The 20,712-nt window shown below is 32.9% G+C and overlaps 1 protein-coding gene across 1 annotated transcript in view; it reads left to right on the top strand.

The window, feature by feature from the left end:
* Window positions 1–20,452, top strand: part of PPP1R12A (protein phosphatase 1 regulatory subunit 12A) — a 139,265-nt gene extending 118,813 nt beyond the window's left edge. The window contains 7 exon segments of the mRNA XM_038558529.1: window positions 33–98; window positions 4,546–4,562; window positions 5,789–5,924; window positions 7,858–7,962; window positions 12,824–12,871; window positions 15,523–15,573; window positions 18,020–20,452. Coding sequence (XP_038414457.1) covers window positions 33–98; window positions 4,546–4,562; window positions 5,789–5,924; window positions 7,858–7,962; window positions 12,824–12,871; window positions 15,523–15,573; window positions 18,020–18,106 — 510 coding nt within the window. The 3' untranslated portion in view covers window positions 18,107–20,452.
* The last annotated feature ends 260 nt before the right edge of the window (window positions 20,453–20,712 follow it).

The following is a 20,712-nucleotide window of genomic DNA, read 5'->3' as shown; positions in this document are numbered from 1 at the left end:
CTAAAGTAAATTGACAATCTATTTTATTTTAGAGTGACGAAAATGAACAAGAACAACAATCAGATACAGAAGAAGGATCCAATAAGAAAGAAACTCAGGTAAAAAGCATTTTTCTGTGTGTTTAGAAGTATTCATATTTTTAAGGATTACTATTTATTCGTGTTCATATTTATTCATGCAAAACAGTTACTGCACACTGTACCTACATGCTACGGTTAGACTCTGTTTCTCTGGGTTCAGGGATAGATAGACTGGAAGGGATACAAGGAATATTTTAGAGGCAATAGAAATATTCTAGATCTTGCTTGTAGTACTGATTTTCTGAATATATACAACTGTCAAACATCAAACTGCATACTCTAAGTGTATAGTTTATTGTAGGTAAATTAATTTTCAAAGTTGAAAAGAAAAAAAGGGATATCGAGAAATGGGGAGGGCAAAGTTACATTCTAGAAATGATAGTAGGTCTAGTAGGTCTTTTTAACTTTCTTTACAATTAGTGCTTTAAAGGACTTTTATATTATCACAACTGATCATACCAACAATCTTCTCAAAAAAAGGCATTTTTTTTTCCTCAGTAGTGATGAAAAACTAAGGCAAGTTTGAATGACTTAAAAAATTACATAACTAGCAAATACTGAAAGTTTCTTCCCACTAGCTATTTTCCCGTCTCTATTCCCTAGCATTTGGCTGTGGAAAAGCTGACATGCTTTAAAGAGCTCTATTTACATAGGGGTAGAGCCATATAATATGAGTTAGTTCTAATCTTCTAAGCTCAGCAGGATCTAACCTGAAATGACATTCTGGTCATATCATCTTTATTTTTGACTTAGAGTTCCTAAGTAGAGCTACTGAAATTCTTTTCAGTCAGCAAGGATCTACAATAATATGAAGTGAACAGAAGTTGTTACCTGTGCTATATGACTGTGGATGCTACTTTTAGGGTGAAGTTTCCTATTTTGTCCAAAAAGGTACTTTTATTTTATAATTAAGTAACCAGACAGATATTGAAGAACTAAATACTGCCAAGGGTAAACTATTTGCAGGGTTTTTATCACTTTTAAACCCTTTGCATATCAACTGTCAGCACTCCCCCAGTTCCCTATGTCTTGTGTTTATTATCTTCCGTAAACTTAACCATTGTCTTCCCTTCCCAGTGGTACCCTATGAATACCTATCTTTCAAGGAAAAGACAATAGAAGGGTAAAAAGGAAGGAATGGGTTAATAAACCATACCCAGCTGTCCCTTCTCACTGCCTTATCACATGGACCCACATCCCACCAAGCTGGAAGAGAAGGGAAAAGATTTTCTGACTTCAAAGTTGTGACTTTGAAGCATATTGATAATTGTTGTGTTTAAGTTTTCCTTTTAAAATTATACATGAGATACACTAGGATTGAGTAGAAAATTCTTCCTAAGAAGAAACATTTTCTTAGTTCCAAACAATTTCAATAGGTTTCATTCATTTTAAACAGGGGATTATTGAACACTTGCTTTTGTGCTAGCATTTAGTTACAAATAACAGAAAACCCAACTCAAACCGAATTGAACAAAGAGAATTTATTACATTCTCCAGTTATATTACACAACCCTCTATGTCCACTTCATCCTCAAGCAGGTTAACCTCACAGCGCTAGGATTACAATAATTGGCTTAGGCCAGACAAGTTCCACCACTAGGATATTGCAGCCACTTTGCTGCAAATGTGGGCTATATACCATCTCACTTAAACTGAATCTCTAGTACACCCTGAGGAAAAGGAAGAATAAAGGTTAACACTAACAGTGTCTTACTACAATAAACTAGAAAAGTGCTTCTAGTCATTAAGTATACCACTCTTAAAAACTTGTAGCATCAGCCCTTACTTTTCCATGTAAAAGTATTAGCAGCAAAATTCTTCTGTGTTTTCTGAAATAAATAACGTCGTCATCTGAAAAGTGTGTTTGATAACAGAATGTCCATTCAGGTTATAGAATAAACTTTTACCATGCAAAGGACATTAGTAATAAATCAAGGATTTAAGTATGATACCAAGGCAAGAAAAAGAAAAGATTAATAAGAGATTGGATTATTTAAACATATAAAACTAGAATATGTCAGAAAAAATACCCTTATTAAAGTTGAGACACATTTGCTCAGTTAAAAGCAAATAGTCTTAGCTGTCTTTTATAACATTTAAAAGATTAGGTACCCTTTGGCACCTGGGTGTCTCAGTTGGTTAGGCATCTGCCTTCCGCTTGGGTCATAATCCCAGGGTCCTAGGATCAAGCCCCACTTTGGGCTCCATCCTCAGCGGGGAGTCTGCTTCTCCCTCTCCCTCTGCCCCTTCCTCCTGCTCCTGTGCTCTCTCTCTTGCTCTCTATCTCAAATACATAAATAAAATTTTAAAAAATAAAAAGACTCAAGGAAAAGAAAGACTGAATACATGAAATTTATGAATTTTACAAAAGAAATATAAATGGCCAGTAAGCTTGAAAATGCATTTAATCTCATTAATAACCAAAGACATGACAGTTAATATAAAAAGTGAAATTGGCAAAGGCTCAGATTCGGTATGATCACTATTGAAATAGTATTTATGGAGATTAGTTTAACGGTACAAATCAGAAGTTCATATGTGGATACGTATACAAAAAAGATCACAGTCTTGTTATCTAAAGGGTTGGAACGGGGGAGTTTATAGAGGAACTTTTTATGCTATGGTACTTTCATACGAGTTTACAGTACTGTAATTAAGTATTTTTACTTTGGAAAAAGAATTTTAAAACACAGGAGCTAGAACATTACTTTATGAAATAAAGACATATGCTAAATGAAAGAAGCCAGTCACAAAATAGACATACTGTATGATTCCACTTACATGAGTTATCCAAACTATTCAAACTCTTAGTAGAATTGTGGTTTCCAGGGACTGGGCATAGAAGAATATGGGGAGTTGTTTAATGGGGATAAAGTTTGTTTTGCAAGATGAAAACGTTCTAGAGATATATCACACAACAATGTGAATATAGTTAACACTCTTGAGCTATGCTCCTAAAAGTAGTTCAGCTGGTAACTTTTATGTCATGTGTTTTTTATTACAATCTCAAAAATGTAAAAAATAACCAATGATAGCACCACGATTTTTAAAGACAAAGAAATGGAATTTGAGTGATTTCTGTGACTGCTTGGAGTTTTTATTTTTTCTTAAATTTAAATCAGTGAACCAGAATGCAAACTGTCAGGAAAATGGCAATGTTTTCATTTGATAGGTACACTTTTTATTTCACACACAGATATTTTTTTGAATTTGAATATCTCTTGGAGGTTTTTGGTTCTGTTATTTTTTAATTAAAATATAATTGACATACAATATTGTATTAGTTTCAAGTGTTCAACATAGTGATTCATTATTTGTATATATTGCAAAATGATCACAATAACTCTAGTTAACTTTCATTCCCACACATGGTTACATACTTTTTACCTTGTGATAAGAACTTTCAAAGTCTATTCTCTTAGCAGTGTGTGAATTTGAATCTCTTAAAAGTTGAAATTTAACTTCAAAATTATTAATTGCCATAAAACTAATGAACAAATCAATGAAATTAAAGCATTACATCAAAAAGATTAGGAAGCAAGTGCAAAATTAAAATTGGTTTTGCAAGGAAATTTAAATAGACTTTAGTAAGGCATTTTTAATCCTAATTAGACTTGAAACAATCCCAAAGGAATGCAATAATTTTACAGTGCATTCAAAGATAAATATAATGGGAAAATACAAATAACCTAATTCAGAAATTTAACAAACCATTTCTGAATAGTTGCCTTACAGAAAAATATAGTTTGAGCAAGATTTTTAATAGCAAAGAAAAGAGCTAAAGATGACCACCAAAAAAACTACTTTGTCTCCAACTAAAATTCTTTTACCCTATTAATCATTTCACCATGTAGATAAGAAGAGTTATGAAACATTGATAAAGTATACCACTTGCTTGAGAAAGTTAAGTCATAATTTCCTATCTCCAGTTGCAAAACTTTGTAGCTGGATTTCTAGAAAGTAATTTTAAGCAAAATTATGTCCATATTATTGTACATAAACACCTTAAGTATTCATTTGCCTCTTGAGTTATTGCCTCAGAAACAGAAAAAAATGAGAAAAATAGTTGCTTTGGGATGTCACATACTAAACTTTATATTTCTTAATGTAAACAAACATATTGCTTTCTCCTGCTGAATAGGGAGAAGTAATAGGTATATGTCTTAGCCTCCTTTTTTTCTTCTAATTAAAAATATTGTTTGGTGGCATTTGTAGGAATTCATAAAAGATGACCATAAATTGCCAAGTGTAATTGTATGGATGGTCATTGTGCATGAAAAATACATAGTGACTCTGTTCTAGAACTTCTTTCTAGGAACAATCACAGTAAAGTTAAAACATATATGTATAGTAAATAGTTTAATAGTGTGAAAACAGTATAAATTTTAAATTTACTTCATCAGTTAAGTTACTTTAATGAGAGTATAAAAATTTAATAAGCCTATGTTTGTTTTTCTCTTTCTAGACGGATTCCATTCCTAGGTATGTTTTACATTTTTACTGACATTTTTATTTGTGGTTGCTTAGATATTTATAGATTTTGTAAGTTAATAGTAAAAATCTGTAGATATTTAGATGACCCAATAATTGTTACCATCTTTCTTTGTCAAAGCTTTTATGTCTAGTTCATTAGTCACAGTAAGTCACTAAGAAAGAAAATATTTTCTTAAATCCTTATAACAGTGATAACTTTTTAAGTTACTTCATTTTAACTATGTCATTAAATAACAGCAGGGGCTGATGAAACCCACCAGAAATTTATTTGATAGGGTATTCCTAATCTCTCTGATCCCTGCTTTAGATAAAAGAAAAACAATGAAGATGCTAAAAATTGTCATTTAGCTCAAAATTACTCATTTTGGAGAACCTCCACGGTGTCCTTGAGTCTAATCTGCATTCCATTTCCCTCACTCATTTTAGTTAACCAAAACCTTGTAAAACCAGGAACAAATTTTTATATACTGATGATTCTGTTGAATTGAAATGTACAGGCATTTATCAGGAAAAGGTAACCTGAATTCAGAACAAGAGAAGAAAATTCTCATGTACAGATGAGCTACGTTCTTTCTGTTTAGGACAGACCTATAATCTATCACTTTGGATAGACAAGTTTATCAAATCTAAAATGTTACTTTTTTTTTTTTTTAAGATTTTATTTATTCCTGAGAGACATAGAGGGGCAGAGACATAGAGGGAGAAGGGAGAAGTAGGCTCCTTGCAGGGAGCCTGACGCGGAACTCAGTCCCTGGACCTGGGATCACAACTTGAGCCAAAGGCAGACGCTCAACCACTGAGCCACCCAGACGTCCCTAAAATGTTACTAATTTTTAAATAATTACATACCACTTAAAAGAAAAGTACTAACAGTTAAACTATAATGCACCACCAATTAAAAGTCATGTTCTGATTTCAGAGATTTTAAAATGTAGAGAAAGTGTATGGTTTAAAATTGTTGAAAAAATTTATCATGATGTGAAACCAGTTTTGACTTTTTAGATACAGATATATTGAATTTCTTTCTTAAATGATAGAAATTAATAGTATTATAAATAACTTTCCATTGTATATCACAAATACGAATGATAATAGATGAAAGAGAATGTTATGTACTATTTTAGAATGTCAAGTTAAAATATGCTAGGATGCATGTTAATGTGAGCTGTAAAAGTCTGTAATAAAGATTTTGACTTTAACTCATCTTTTTAAAGATACGAAACCAGTTCCACATCAGCTGGTGATCGGTATGATTCTTTGCTGGGTCGCTCAGGATCATACAGTTACTTAGAAGAAAGAAAACCTTATAGTAGCAGGCTAGAAAAGGACGACTCAACGGACTTTAAAAAGGTACTTGGATTATTTAACTATATTTAATTAGAAATTTTTTTGTGTGTTAATATATTTATGTTTGGATATTATTCCTGGAAACTCATAATGAAATCAGTATCTTGAAATAACTTACTTTGATTTTCAGTTTGGGGCACTAAATGATAGGGGTAATATAAAGAGCTGTTTGTTTTTTAAAGGGAAGAGACTTTATTTCACACTTAAGTGTCTCTGGCCAGTGCTAGGATACTGGGACACTGTAATTGAGCTGAAGCGAGGCATGGGCGTGGGGGTTCGGGGGTGTTTGTGTGTGTGTACACTCACACAAGCATGCACACACACTTTTCTTTACCTGTTTGTCAGTAAGAGGCAGCCAAACAAAGAACAGAGCTTTTCCTTGGAGAATCAAGTTTTTCCTAGGTAACTAAAAAAACCTATGGTAGCATAAGTGCTATTATGTCTTAAGGCTGGAAGTATTTAAGAAGTAAGTCCTGGAAACTCAACAGTCTAGGATTCTATCATAATTCTTAATATTATGAGCTTAGAATAAACCTGATGAAGTTTTCTGGGAAAAAAGAAGGCTTGTGATATTTGTACATGTTCCCCTTCCCCAGGTAGTTGGCAGCTATTTAAATTACTTTCTTATAAGCCAAGTCTGCAAAAGAAGGAAAGTGAGGGGTCAGTTTACCTTTTGCATAAGATTGTCATTCATTCAGTAAAAACTAAACACTGAACTGTCCTAAATAGTGAGCTTCTACGTATGAGCAGTAGAGCTGAAGATACTGTCCTTGCTCTTATGGACATCTTTCATGTAGTGGGAGAGACCAACAACATCAGACAGTCATGTTAATAAATGTATGATTTAAAAATTGAAACAATTATCCTAAAGTAAAGAATCCGTTTCATGAAAGTGTGTAACAAAGGAAAGTGACAGGGCCTAAAGATAGATTTCCTTAAGAAGTGAAGCTTCAGAAACCAATCATAGAAGGATGATTAGTGAATTGGCAAAATGGGAGAAAAAAATTTTCTGCATGAAGTGAAATATAAAGACATAGACCTGGTGGTAGAAGGGCACAGGATGCATTGAAGTAATTGATTCTCAGTATGGCTAGTAGAGCAGAAAGGACTGTAGTGTGAGGTTGCAGTTAGTTGTACTGGCCGGGATCAGATCATATAGTGCTTTACAGGCTATTTTAAGGATACCTTTATACCGAGAACACTGGGAAGCTATTCAAGGGTTTCTAATGTCAGGGTTAATGGAATGGTTAGCATATGAAATTGAGATTATCATTTTAAAAAATTAATTCTTGATGCTATGTATAGGACAAATTAGAGGGAGGATCAGGAAAATAATTCTAATACTAGAAGGATAGTCTAGATGAGAGATTATTTTAACCATCTGTATTTGTAATAGTAGAGATGAGAGGGAAAGAAGTAGTAGGTTCAAGTATTAATGAAAGTATCAAGAAGTACTTCACTTTCCTTTAAATTTTAGTAAAAGTAATACAATTATAATGATAAATACTACTGAAGATCCATGTCAGGAATTCAGGAGAGAATAATAGGCAGAAAAGCTCACAGGCCCTAAATGAAAATTAGTGACTTCTCAGCCCCAGCTATAGTTGCTCTTTAGATATGTAGTCCCTCTTTATCATAGGACTGAATTTTTTTTTTTTTTTTTTTTTTTTTTTTTTTAGTGAAAATAGAAATTTTTTAAGTGAAGTCTTAAATTTTAAATACTGGAACTAATTTGTCAAAGAGTTTACATGAGACAAATACTTGTATAACCAAAAATGTTTTCCTTGCAACTGTAAAACATTAAAATATTTTTTATGGATCCTTTAAAGGCTCATATGTAAATTAATCTTTTGGTTTTAATATTGCAAAGTAATCAGTGGAAAATCTTAAAATATTAAGAGAAAAGTAATTTGTTGTTATCCCTTAATTTTTATAGCTTTATGAACAAATTTTAGCTGAAAATGAAAAGCTGAAAGCACAGCTACATGATACAAATATGGAACTGACCGATCTTAAATTACAATTGGAAAAGGCCACCCAGGTTTGTACCTTTTTCTCTCTATTACCCTGAAGATAATGGTTATGATTTATTCTATCTAAAATATTATATTGAAATACTTTCAGATGTTTCTTCAAAACAGAAGTTTGATTACTGATAATAGCTTATTAAAATAAGCAATCAATACAGTTTACTGATAACTTCATTTACTTCTTTCTAGAATAAATTAAAAATATGGAAGTATTAGAATGGAAAGGTTAAGTATTTTTAAGGGAAAAATACCTATGTTTTGATACATAAAGGGATTAAATGCTTATTTCCAGCATACCAAATGTAGCAAGGCATTAATAGCATCTATACAGAATCTTCTTAAAGCCATTAAAAATTTATATAATCATTTTTATTCATTATAAATATTTTGTTTGTTCCCAGAATTAATTTGATATACTAATTCTAGAAGAAGATAGTTTGTTGTTAAGTCTTTTAACTTACCTTCTCTTTAACAGCCTATAGGAGACCATTTTAGACAAAATTGGGATAGCCAAACAAAATTCACAGCTATATACTTATGATCTAGGCTATGTAGGATCTAGCTTGTTTCCCAAGCTTTTTCCATGGAATACTAATTGAAGGGATAGTAATAGGCACATTCCTTCCCCCATTCTCCACCTGTCTCCCTTCAAAGAAAAGACGTTTTTTTGACCCAAGTATTTCATGGGAAATACTGTACTACATCTTGGAGATTTTGCAGAATATTGTTCATGTGTTAAAAGATAATGGGCATTAAGGAGGGCTCGTGATGTGACAAGCACTGGGTATTATATGCAACTGATAAATTATTGAACACTGCATCTGAAACTAGAGTTGTACTATGTATTGGCTAATTGGCCTTTTTTTAAAAGACTCTAAGCAGTCCTGTAATTTTTAAGAAAACAAACTTGTTTAATTTTAAACTGAGACTTTGTAGTATATTTCTGCAGTTCAGCTTTTGAAATCCAGTTAATATCAGTGCTCTAAAAATGACATCTCTGGTTCTGTAAATGAAGCTTGTATACTTTCTTTGGTCATTCTTTTACATTCATCTTTTTTTATAATTTTTTAAGTTAATTCTCTGTGTTGAACTTAACTTGTTACCAGGTCCCTTTTTGTTGTTGTTAACCACTATTACATTGTGAAGCAGTTGTTTACGCACAGTGGAGGCTTTGCCAAAATTCCAGGAGTTAAGCTAACCTTATGAGGTTAAAAAGGTTCTGCAGATTCCATCAGTTGATGAGAGTTTACTATAAAGATACACAAAGAAGTCAGAACAAGAACACGTTTCATAGTGAGGTGTCATAAAACCTTGGAATGTCATTCAAGTTACAACTTGCTGGGGTACACTGAGGCTTCATGGTAAACTGGAAAGTCATCATTCTTTGGGTTGCATTAATAGTTTCGTGAGCCTCCTCACACAAAAATATCACAACTAGTTTTCTGAAAATAGCTTTAGCTCTAGAGATTTGATCATAAGTGTTTTCTAAATAAAAATATCCACTGCTTTTTTAAAAAAAAGTCCACTGCTTCCTACTGCTGTGTCCTGTCATTACAGTGAGTCAGCTAATCTGTGTTTTTACTGCTTATTACTACCTTCTCTGTTTCTCTGCTCTTTTGCTTCCCCTGTTGTCATTTAATTCTTCCTATATGTCTCTCATTCAAAGCCTAAAAGAGAGGGAAACTGATAGAATTATCCAGTTATTATCAGCATGAAACAGTCCTGTTACGGCTCATGAGCCTGTTAGTGACCATTTCATAGGACGCTGGACAACCTATAGCAAGTTGCCTTTGGGTCATGTACCAATTTCTTATCCTATGGATTGTGTCTAGAAAAACAAGTTACTGTTAACTGCCTTAGCAGACATTCTGAGTACCATGCCCAGCATAGTCAATGAATAATGGGAAGGGTAATTCAGAGTATAAGACATTGGTACATATTCTGAGTTAATATCTTAGTTGGGAAAACTACGTAAATGTCCTTAAAATTTAAAGGCACATATAAAGGCAAAACTGATAAACATTAAACTTTTTATTCAATTTTAGAGTATTTATCCTGAGCATTTAAGTCTACTATGAATCATTCCACCTGATTTTTATTTTCTTTTGGGGCATTACTTCCATAATTATTCATGAGTATACATAGTGGTGGCAATTTGACAGTTGCAAGGAGTTTTTTCTGAGGGACTCTAGAATTCTTGAATCCTGCGCTAGTCTAGCCACCCTCCTTCCTGTAATCTCTAACAGAGGAAATAGACTGATTTACCAGAAACCAGTTTGATGAATAATATTTTGTCAAATGCCATTCACTAGATTAACTAATTATGATTATAACCGCTTTGACTAGAATATTCACCAGAATACTAACTAAAGTTGATTTTTTTAAGTTGTTTTTTAATCTAAGAAATTAGCAGATGAATCATAAAATTGCTAAAATGCTGCTATATGAAGAAAAATCCTCAAAAAATGCTAATTTTCCATCTAAAATTTTATCAACTTATTATGTAATGGCATTGTTGCAGCTATTTCTGATTTCTTTTGGGTGCTTTTGAATGTCATTTTTAAATTTTTCAGTCTTTTTTGTTTTTAAGGTAATCTCTACATCCAGCATGAAGCTCAAACTCACAACTCTGAGATCAAGAGTAACTCTCTACTGATGGATTCAGCCAAGCACCCCTGTATTTTTCAGTCTTTAAAGCATTTTTAGGATTCATTTGCAGATCCTCAAAGAGCATATTAGCCTTTGTTTTATATTTTTAGCAATTAAAATGCAAAATTTAAATTTTAAAACATCAAAAAGAAATCAGAAGTAGCTGAAAAGTCTCATCATATTTGACATTTTGAATGTGATAAGTAATTAAAATACATTGACTTTTATTTTTCCAGGAAGAGTAAGCACAAAAGCATAAAACCCTTTAAAACAACAGAGGGTCACCTGGATGGCTCAATGGGACACCTAGGTGGCTCAGTAGTTGAGCATCTGCCTTTGGCTCAGGTCATGATCCCAAGGGTCCTGGGATCAAGTCCTGCATCAAGCTCCCTGCGGGAAGCCTGCTTCTCCCTCTGCCTATGTCTTTGCCTCTCTCTGTGTGTCTCTCATGAATAAATAAATTAAATCTTAAAAAAAAAAATTTTTAAACAACAGAAAAAAAGGAAGGACACGGATCTTTCAATTTTATGTATCATATTCACAAAAAAACTGTGAAAAGAAGATCAAAAAGTAACTTGGTTACAGGCCTTGATGATACTAAATTATGAATGCTGAAATAGTTGACAGAACAAAAAATTAGGTGCCCCTAAACATCTTCTTTACCTGACTGGCTCAGTCAGTAGAGAATGTGACTCTTGATCTTAGGGTGTAAGTTTGAGCCTCACGTTGAGTATAGAGATTAGTTAAAAATAAAATCTTTAAAAAGAAAAAAAGAACGCTTAATTGATGAAATATATTTTTAAGTATATTTTGTGGTTAATAAAAGCATTCTTGTTAAAGTCAAAAACGATTTTGGTAAATTGGTAAAATTGATTATTCAGCAAAGTCACTTTTGGGAAATGAGTCATTTGATGATTTTTATAGCAAACTGACCAGGAATCTCAAGGGAGATATATGTACAGAAGTCAATATAAGTAAGAACCAGGATACCACTTGTTCTTTGTTTTGGGTTTTTTTTTTTTTCAGGTTTTATTTATTTATTTGAGAGAGAGAGTGTGCAAGTGTTGGTGGGGAGAGCAGAGTGAGCCACAGACTCACCACTGAGCAAGGAGCCCAATGAGGGGCTTGATTCCAGTAGCCTGAGATCGTGACCTGAGCTAAAGGCAGTTGCTCACCAGATGGAGCCACTCAGGCACCCCTAGGATGCCACTTGTTTTTAACCGGGTCTTTATTCAGTATCCACATGCACAGCTCTCAGGTATTGGCTGCAACGTGTAGATTAAAACTCCAAGGGCCCTCTCCATCCCCCAAATCTCAGGATTTTGTCAACTTTGGGTACAGAAAAAGCAAGAAAAATAAAAGCCCTAAGCTCTCCAGAAGAAAAGCTGTATAGCTAGAATTTCTTTTAAGTGACAAGGGGTGTGAACCTTCTTACCAGTTTTTGAGTGTGGATGATTGGAAAAGAAAACCCTAGATAGAGAGTGAGCAAGACGAAGCTGTGAGAGACAACAAAATTTAGGCCATTTTACTGGTTTGGCTGCTTGGATACTCACATCCAAGACTGAACTACTTTTCAGTCAAGGTCCTGGAATCTGATCATTCAGATTAGCCTCCATTCCTAGTGGTGTATAAGAAAAGAGAGCTTGGGCAGCCCCGGTGGCTTAGTGATTTAGCGCCACCTTCAGCCCGGGGCGTGATCCTGGAGACCTGGGATCGAGTCCCACGTTGGGCTCCCTGCATGGAGCCTGCTTCTCCCTCTGCCTGTGTCTCTGCCTCTCTCTCCTTCTGTATCTCTCATGAATAAATAAATAAGATTTAAAAAAAAAAAAAGAAAAGGAAAGGAAAAGAAAAGAAAAGAGAACTTGAGCATTGGAGAGGAAACTCTAGGATGTTTTTGGTTTTGTTCCACAGAACAGTCCTTACCCATCCTTAGCCCCACTATATTGTGTAAAAACCTGAGGAAAAGTAACGGGTATGCCATGAGAAATGTAGAGACCATTCTATTTCTAAGTATTCCTTTAACTCTTTTTTTTTTCCTTTAACTCTTTATTGTTTCAATACAAAATTGTTTTTCCTTTATTTATACCTGTGAATACTTTATTTATACTCTGTGAATATTGTTATTTATTTGAAGACCACTAGAGGAGATACTGTGGTCCTCCTTCCTCCTCCTTCCACCTTTATTGCACTTACATCCCTTTTATATTTGTTACTTTGTTACAGAGACAAGAAAGGTTTGCTGATAGGTCACTATTAGAAATGGAAAAAAGGGTAAGTGTCCATTTTATTGAATATCATTTTCCCCCTTTAATTTACGTAAGCAATAAAAGATCTTTTTATTGTCCTTTAGTATTGTTTTTATGGTTGGTAGTTTTTGTTAGTATAAATTAATATTAATTATGAATGTTTTCTGGCTTAGCTTCTTTACAGTTCTGTAGGATCTCTCTAGGCATGAAATTACCTGTCTAGGTAATAAGACTTAAATTTACCATGTTATTCTTTTAACAGATTAAAAAAAAATCTTTGCCTTGATTCTGAAATGTACACATTGTGAATAGTGAATCTGATGTTTTTGAAATGCCATTTATCTCTCTTTGGTTTCCTTATCTCTCTTTGGTTTCCTGTGGTGGTATACTTAAAATATTTTGATCATACATTCATTTAGTTTAACTCTTTGGAAAATTTAAATACATTCTTAAAGTTTGTAAAGATTCTAAGGATATCAAGTTCTCAAAATCTTTTTAAAACTAATGATAACTTTGTTTAATTTTGAATTTGAATATTTAACTTAAATAGGATATTTTTTTAAATAGGATATTTTAAACAAAAAAAATGATTACTAGAAAAGCCTTTTGCTCTTTTATATCTTTCTATAATTTTTTACCTGACTATGATATATTCACTTGTGTTTCTTTATTATTGTTATTGCTCAGAGGTCTGCCAGTGGCCATAGGAATAACTCTACAAGTTTAGTGAGCAGTTGAGAATGTATAAATGATCAAACTTTAAAGAAAGGAGTGTCTCTTAGTCTAAGTGAGCAGTGGCTACACCTACAAGGCTTCAGCCAGAGAAGAAAGTACATCCTGGGTAGCTAGGTCAAAGAATAAATAATCAGGAGCAGTTGATAAAACATTTTCTTCCATTCCATTATAAAAATAGCGAATTTACCTTTTTGACCGAAGAAAAAAAAAGAGAAATGATGTCTGTCCTTCTTTCTTCTAGGCTTGTGCACACGATACACATCTTCATACTCTGACATTGTCACCTGACCTCCTTTGTCTGTCTGCCTGTCAAATGCAGATAAATTACAAAGTAGCTAATTCACTTTCAATTTAAAGTCATTAGTAATCATAGTTTTAATAATAACTGCTAACATTTATTCAGCACTCTAATGTACCAGTCAGGCACTGGGCTAAGCACTTTACATGTATTTTCTCTTAACCATATTTTTTGATGTTAAAAAGTTTGTCAAACAGAAGAAATCCCATACAACTTTATAGTTGCTGATTTGGTGACATGACAGCTTGTCTTGCTTTACCAGAAAGTAGTTAAAATCTTAAAGGTAGGGATCCCTGGGTGACGCAGCGGTTTAGCGCCTGCCTTTGGCCCAGGGCGCGATCCTGGAGACCTGGGATCGAATCCCACGTCGCGCTCCCGGTGCATGGAGCCTGCTTCTCCCTCTGCCTGTGTCTCTGCCTCCCTCTCTCTCTCTCTCTCTCTCTCTCTGTGACTATCATAAATAAATAAAAATTAAAAAAAAAAATCTTAAAGGTACCTAATAAAATTGATGATGAGGCTGAAGGAAAGTATGCTATTTATGAGATTTCACCAAGTTATGAAGATCACATATAACATTATATATCCCACTGTTGGGGAAATATAGTGTTTTTTATGAATTAGTCATGGCTGTATTATTAACTAGGAGAAAGTTCTGTTCATAGAAAATAATGGTTTTGTCTATATAATCGTGTTTAAACAAGCTATCAACAGTAACATGATACTTAAACGTCTGTGCATAGGATTCCATCTACTTTTTACATCACATAATCTAAAAACATTAACATTTACAGTAAATATACTGCTTTACTAAATATCAACATCAATTATTAATCTGGGAAAGAATGTCTTGGAGATTCATAGTGATTAAACTAAATTTAAATGGTTTGTATCTGAAAGGTGACCGGCAAGAGTCAGTATCTTCTGGGCGGTATGACCTAACCAAAGTTTTACAGCACATTAATTACCGCTGCTTGCTTTCTGCATAACACTCTAGAATGCTTCTTATTTAAGGGAGAATAAAACCAGACACTGCAGTAGTGTATGTTGCCTTTGCCTATCACTCTTTGGAAGGAGGTACTTTAAAATAAGTGCTGCAGTTGCTTCTTCCTTAGATTCACTGCGTTAATGCTGCACACAATGTCAACCTAAATACAAAACTGTAAAAGTCAATTGGATAAATAATGGCTAGTATACATTGTAGGTGAAGGTCTTAGATCCTTTTGAAATTTTAAAGTACACATATTTTAGGCATGTTTGCTTCCTGCATTTCTGCTTCTGTCACTGTAGAATAATTGCATCTATGTGTGTTTTTTTTTCTTTTCTATATAATCCTCAGTCTTGAATATTGATTTATTCTATTCCTAAGTTTAATTGAACTAAAAAAATAGTATCAACATGTTATGTACCAAGCTACCAGAAAGTCAAAGCTTTAAAGAAAGAGCTTATAGAAATTAATAAAAATAATAATCTTCGTAATTATTTATCTCAAAATTTGGCTCTTTACACATCACTGGCATCACATCTTTTTCCACACGCTCCTGATTTGATTTTTGACTCTAAAATTTTGTGTCACTATTTCACAATTTAGAAGAAAATTAATAATATAATTATGTGATTAATATCAGTACCTTAAATTGATCTAGGAACGAAGAGCTCTAGAAAGAAGAATATCTGAAATGGAAGAAGAACTCAAAGTAAGTAAACCATGCTACTAGTTACAAGAAATAGTGCTGTTTATGAGTTTCAAGTTTTTCAGTACTATTATAGGTTTACATTAATTGTTTACATTAATTGTTCTCAATCCTGATTATGTAATTTATGGGTTATCTATATTTTGTGCTTCTCTTCCTAAATCCAAGTTTTATGTGAGTTAGGAAAACATTTATAATTCAGATCATTTTGTTAATTGATAGTTTTTATGGGTCTTTTGGTGTTCAGGTATCAAAGAAATTAGACAATAATAACTATAAGATTTGGGATTTATTATTCTTTGCATTTCACATACTCTGTTTCCTAGAGAGTAAATGGTGGAGGGGTTTTCAATACAAATATGTTTTCTTTTGAAAATAAAGGACATTAGAGTGGTGGACTAGCAGAGCTATGTTTTGTTTAACTCTAAATTACCTGTAGAAGTAACTATTTGTTTTGAATGTTGGAAGGGACACTCTTTGCTGGGGGGAAAAATAGCATAGTTAATTGATTACCTTTTATCATATTATCTTGCATAAAATATCTTTATCACATTATGTATTAATGATCTGGTACATAGGAAGGTGTGCCCATAGAATTTCAGGATTTAATTATTATATTACTGAAATTGGTTCCTTATTAGAACATTATTATTGAATGGCTTTGGAGACAAATTCTTTGGATTTTGTGTATGTATTTTGTTTGATATGGAACTTTAGGACTGCACTGTTTACTTTGTAAAACTCATGGAATATCCTTATAGTCAAGACTCTTAATTTTTTTCTTCTTGTATTCATTATCTGTGATTCTTTGTGTTTTTATTGTACTCTTTTCCATTTTCTTATTTTTTTATTTTCTATTTCTTTATGTTTCAATTCCTGCAGAACCTGCACCAAATAAAGCAAATTCAAACTCTGAGAGAGTTAAATGAGCGACTGCTGACTGAGAATAGGGCCTTGACAAGAGTGGTAGCCAAGCGCTCAGGGTTCTGTAGGCAACTGCAGTCTGTGAACCTATAATTTATAGTTTCATCATTTCTTCTTGGTAGAGCCAGGCAGGTGTTTTTGTATTAGTAAGCGTGTCTTAAGCTCACTTTTACAAATTAATGCCATTGTGTCTGAAGCTTATCATATAACTGTTAATTATGCATGGCTTCTCAGAATGTTAGAAAGTGTCACTAATTGTATATTCTGACTGATAAACTACAATAAATTTAGGAGATGATTTAGGGATTTAAAGATTTGTCTGCACTTTTACAAAGTTTGTGCACATTCTTGGCTCTACAGATACTTTAAGGACTAAAAATATGACTTAAGTTCTTTACTAGAAAGAAAATGGAGCATAAGCAGTATAACATTTTATATATAATTAATATGTTGAAACTGAAGATTAAGCATGCTTTATCAGTTTTTCAAAATAATGTCATTTTCTATCAGAACCACTGTAGTTAATATTCACTTAGTTCTTTATTACAGAGGTATCCTAATATAAAAACTTGAGATTACTGTATTTTATATCCATACATTGTGAACACAAGAATTGATTGGTTCCACATAAACTCTTGATAAAGATTTTGCTTAAGGTAATTTTGCCAAGTAGAAGTTCTACTTTTATCTGATTTTTCATCTAATACATTTTGATAGCTAAAGAAAGATTTTGGAATCTTTGGAAAGTATGTTTTAATGTCCAAAATATAAGCTGTTCCGCTTCCTAGCAAATCTGGCAGAGCACATATAATTTAATTTGTTCTTAGTGGAAAATCCAGTTTACTGATAACACTTCCACCCCCTCCTTCTGTTTTTCTGTTTGCTCCAAATACCGGTGGTTTTTTTCAAGGCTTAGATATTTTCATAAATACAGACTGACTACTTTGACTTATACTTTATACTATTTTAATAGTAGTAATTACTGTAATTTAATGAGCACCTTTCTTGGATCAGACGTTGTACTACACGCTTAAACTTGGGACTACAGGTGAATCCTTTAAGGGATTTTAATAATTTAGAACAAATCAAAACTTTGCCAAATAGGCTGGTTTTCTTGTGGAATAATAGTAAGTACGATGGTTTGAGGTCCGATGTAAATAAAGTAAAAGACCTCGGTTTAGGTGCCGACAGGAAGTCTAAGAGGAACTCCCTTTGAGAGCCTATCCTAACAAAAACAGGCTTCATTTTCTTGGCTGCTCTAATATGGTGTGCTTGTGAGTCATAATAGCAAGTGATTTAGTACATTTCAATTGATAACTTTGGAAGAATAAACTTTTAATTCCATCATTTATTAAACTAATTAGCTTCACAAATCAAGTTTTTTCTTCTTTCATATATGTTTTAGCCACTAGAAATTTATATAACTGACAGAGCTTGTTCATGTGTCTTGTGGTGAAAACAAAATTTATTAAGAGTAACATTGTATCTTCTAATTGAAATAAAACTTTTCTTTTTCCCCTCACAGATGTTACCAGACCTAAAAGCAGACAACCAGAGGCTAAAGGATGAAAATGGGGCCTTGATTAGAGTTATAAGCAAACTTTCCAAATAAAAAGCAGCAAATAACAGAATTGCACATATTAGCAACCCAGTGGACCATAACTGACAGTCACTGGAAGCCTGGGAGGAATCCTTGGAGACTGTCATTTTCGGATATCCTGCCAAATGCCCTCTTATCTAGGAATTTTGTTTTGTTTAATTTTCTGTTTTTTTTTTTTTTTTCTTGTATCAAGACCATTGTTTCATGTTAATGCAGCTGCTGAGAAGATTCTTTTTTTTAATGACTGAGAAAACTTGTTTACAGCTCCAGCATATAAGGAAAGTGTTCAAGGCCAGATATGCCTCAGATATTTAACCAGTAAGCCTTAGTTGTACATAAATACTTTTGTGTCGACAAAAACTTTCAGCTCTCACAGAAGACAGTTATTCAACAGTTTCTGATGTGCCACAGTTTCCAGTTTTTCGATATTTAATTTTTTTGCTTTACATCTAAGTTTGGGTTTGTATTTTTTTCCTTCTAACTCTTCATGTGGCAGACTCTTTTATGTTCTCACAACTTTCTCATTTACAGAAAGGAACACACTTGTTCTTCTGATAACATTGTCCTGTATTAGGCTCATGCTGTGTTGTCTTCCACCTGGAACTGAATTGCTTGGTGGAACATTTGCTTTCACTGTTTGTGCAATATGCATTTATTTCTTATATGAATGCTTTAAAGTCAATTGAGATTAGAATCTTTTAAGTCCTTTTTTCTGCCTTCATTGGTCACTTTTTTGTTTTTGTTTGTTTTTTATTATTGTAGTATAAGATGTTAGATTCTGTAATCTTCACATTCATTTTAGCAGGTACTGAGTGATGCTGTATATATAAATAAGTGTATTGTTTTGATTTTTAGACCACCACATGGCATGCTTGACTATTTTCTTATTTCAAACGTCTGTTAATGCAAAGTAGGCTACTCCAAAATAGTGTTAAAAACAAAATTTGCTAACAATGTGATAAAAAGACTTTAAAAGTAACACATTACAATGGAGCCCTATCTTTACAAAAGTTTTCTACTGTAAAGTGCTTTTTACTTTTATTTCCAGTTTTCATTTGATAGTATTCAACCACAATTAAATTTGCATAAGATAATTGCTTCACATTTCACATACCGATATTTATCTGAGTGCTGTCTAAAACTGTTGTGCTAGCCAAAGTAATGCTATGAAATCATTTGCAGACTTAACCCGTGAGTTAATGTTAAATGCACTGTTATTGCCATGTGAAGAGGCATTGACTTTGATACCACCATCATGTTCAAACCATTTTATACATTTCAGTGGCCTTTTTAAAGAAAAAAGAAAAAAAAAAGCAAAACCAAGTACATAGTGAAGATGGCTTTTATTTGGACAAATAGCTTTTATATTTTCATCAAACCATGCAAAAAATATTACATCTTTCTGGCACATAACTGTCTCCTTAACCACTGAACAGTTCAGCCATTTGAATAAATTGTACATTGTAAAGCTTATAGTAGCTAATTGTATTATTGATTGTATTGTATACTATATTAAATGTGAATTTGTACCCCTTCATTTTAAAAGGTCATTGTGTTCTACTGCCTATTTTAGATTACTTTGGGGCTGGGAAAGGGTGTTTTGGTAAGCAGGATTTTAAGTCCTCTCTCTCTTGATTGGTTTTATGAAGATATAAGGTTATGCTCTTACTACCAAGCTCAGGATTCTTGATTTTTAAAGGTACAAGGATAGTTATGGGAATTTTATTTTTGGTAACTGTATGAATGGTGGGTCTGAATAGAGAGAATTTCCAGGGTCTTATGTGGACGTAAAATATACAGATAATTGATCCGTTTGAGTGACTGCAACATATACTGGTTGCACAACAGTTAGGCATGCTAAGGATTATATTTGTGAAGTTTGGATGCCTGTGAAGAATGATTAAATACATGTTTCTAATATTTTAGTGTTTTGTATTTAGGTTATTTATTCTTTGTATCTAAAACTGAACAGCTACTGTGCTATATTGATTTTATTGGTAGTATTGAGCAGACCTTGTTTCTGCATGAAACTAGTTGCAAAACCCACTATTTTGGAAATAAAAATGTATTTTGACATATACAAATAAAATGAATAAAACTATTTTAAATGTGTGACCTTTTACTGAAGACATTTAAATTTTGTTCTGAGATATTTAAATTCTGCATGGGTATTTTTTCACTAACTGCTCTACTTGGATTCCAATTTGAATAATTTTTGAAATTGTAATATTGTGATAATTTGCACAACATTGTACATGCACATCTGTAAATGCAATCTTAATTGCCATATTTATGCAATCTGTGTACCAATTTGGACAAATGTTTATATATTTTACATAAAGCTGTCTGTATGCAGAATCTGAGAACTAGTTTTTTTATGATAATAAGTGGGTAAAAAAATAATAACAGTGAGTCTTAAGATAGTCGCTTTGTAGCACAAGATTTCATTTACATAAACATTTTGTGGTTTCTAAATTAAACCTGTGCTTTTTCTTAGCTGCAAACATGGGTTTGGGAATACATATAAAGATAATACTACATTTAGATATAAGACATTAGATCATTCTTCGACCTAGGTTTGTCCAAAGTCCAATCCCCGATCTACCTACACATACGTA

This window comes from Canis lupus, chromosome 15 (assembly GCF_011100685.1).
Source record: "Canis lupus familiaris isolate Mischka breed German Shepherd chromosome 15, alternate assembly UU_Cfam_GSD_1.0, whole genome shotgun sequence".
Taxonomy (NCBI): Eukaryota; Metazoa; Chordata; class Mammalia; order Carnivora; family Canidae; genus Canis; species Canis lupus.
The sequence above is the reverse complement of the archived record's forward strand: the minus strand, read 5'-3'. Positions and strand labels throughout refer to the sequence as shown.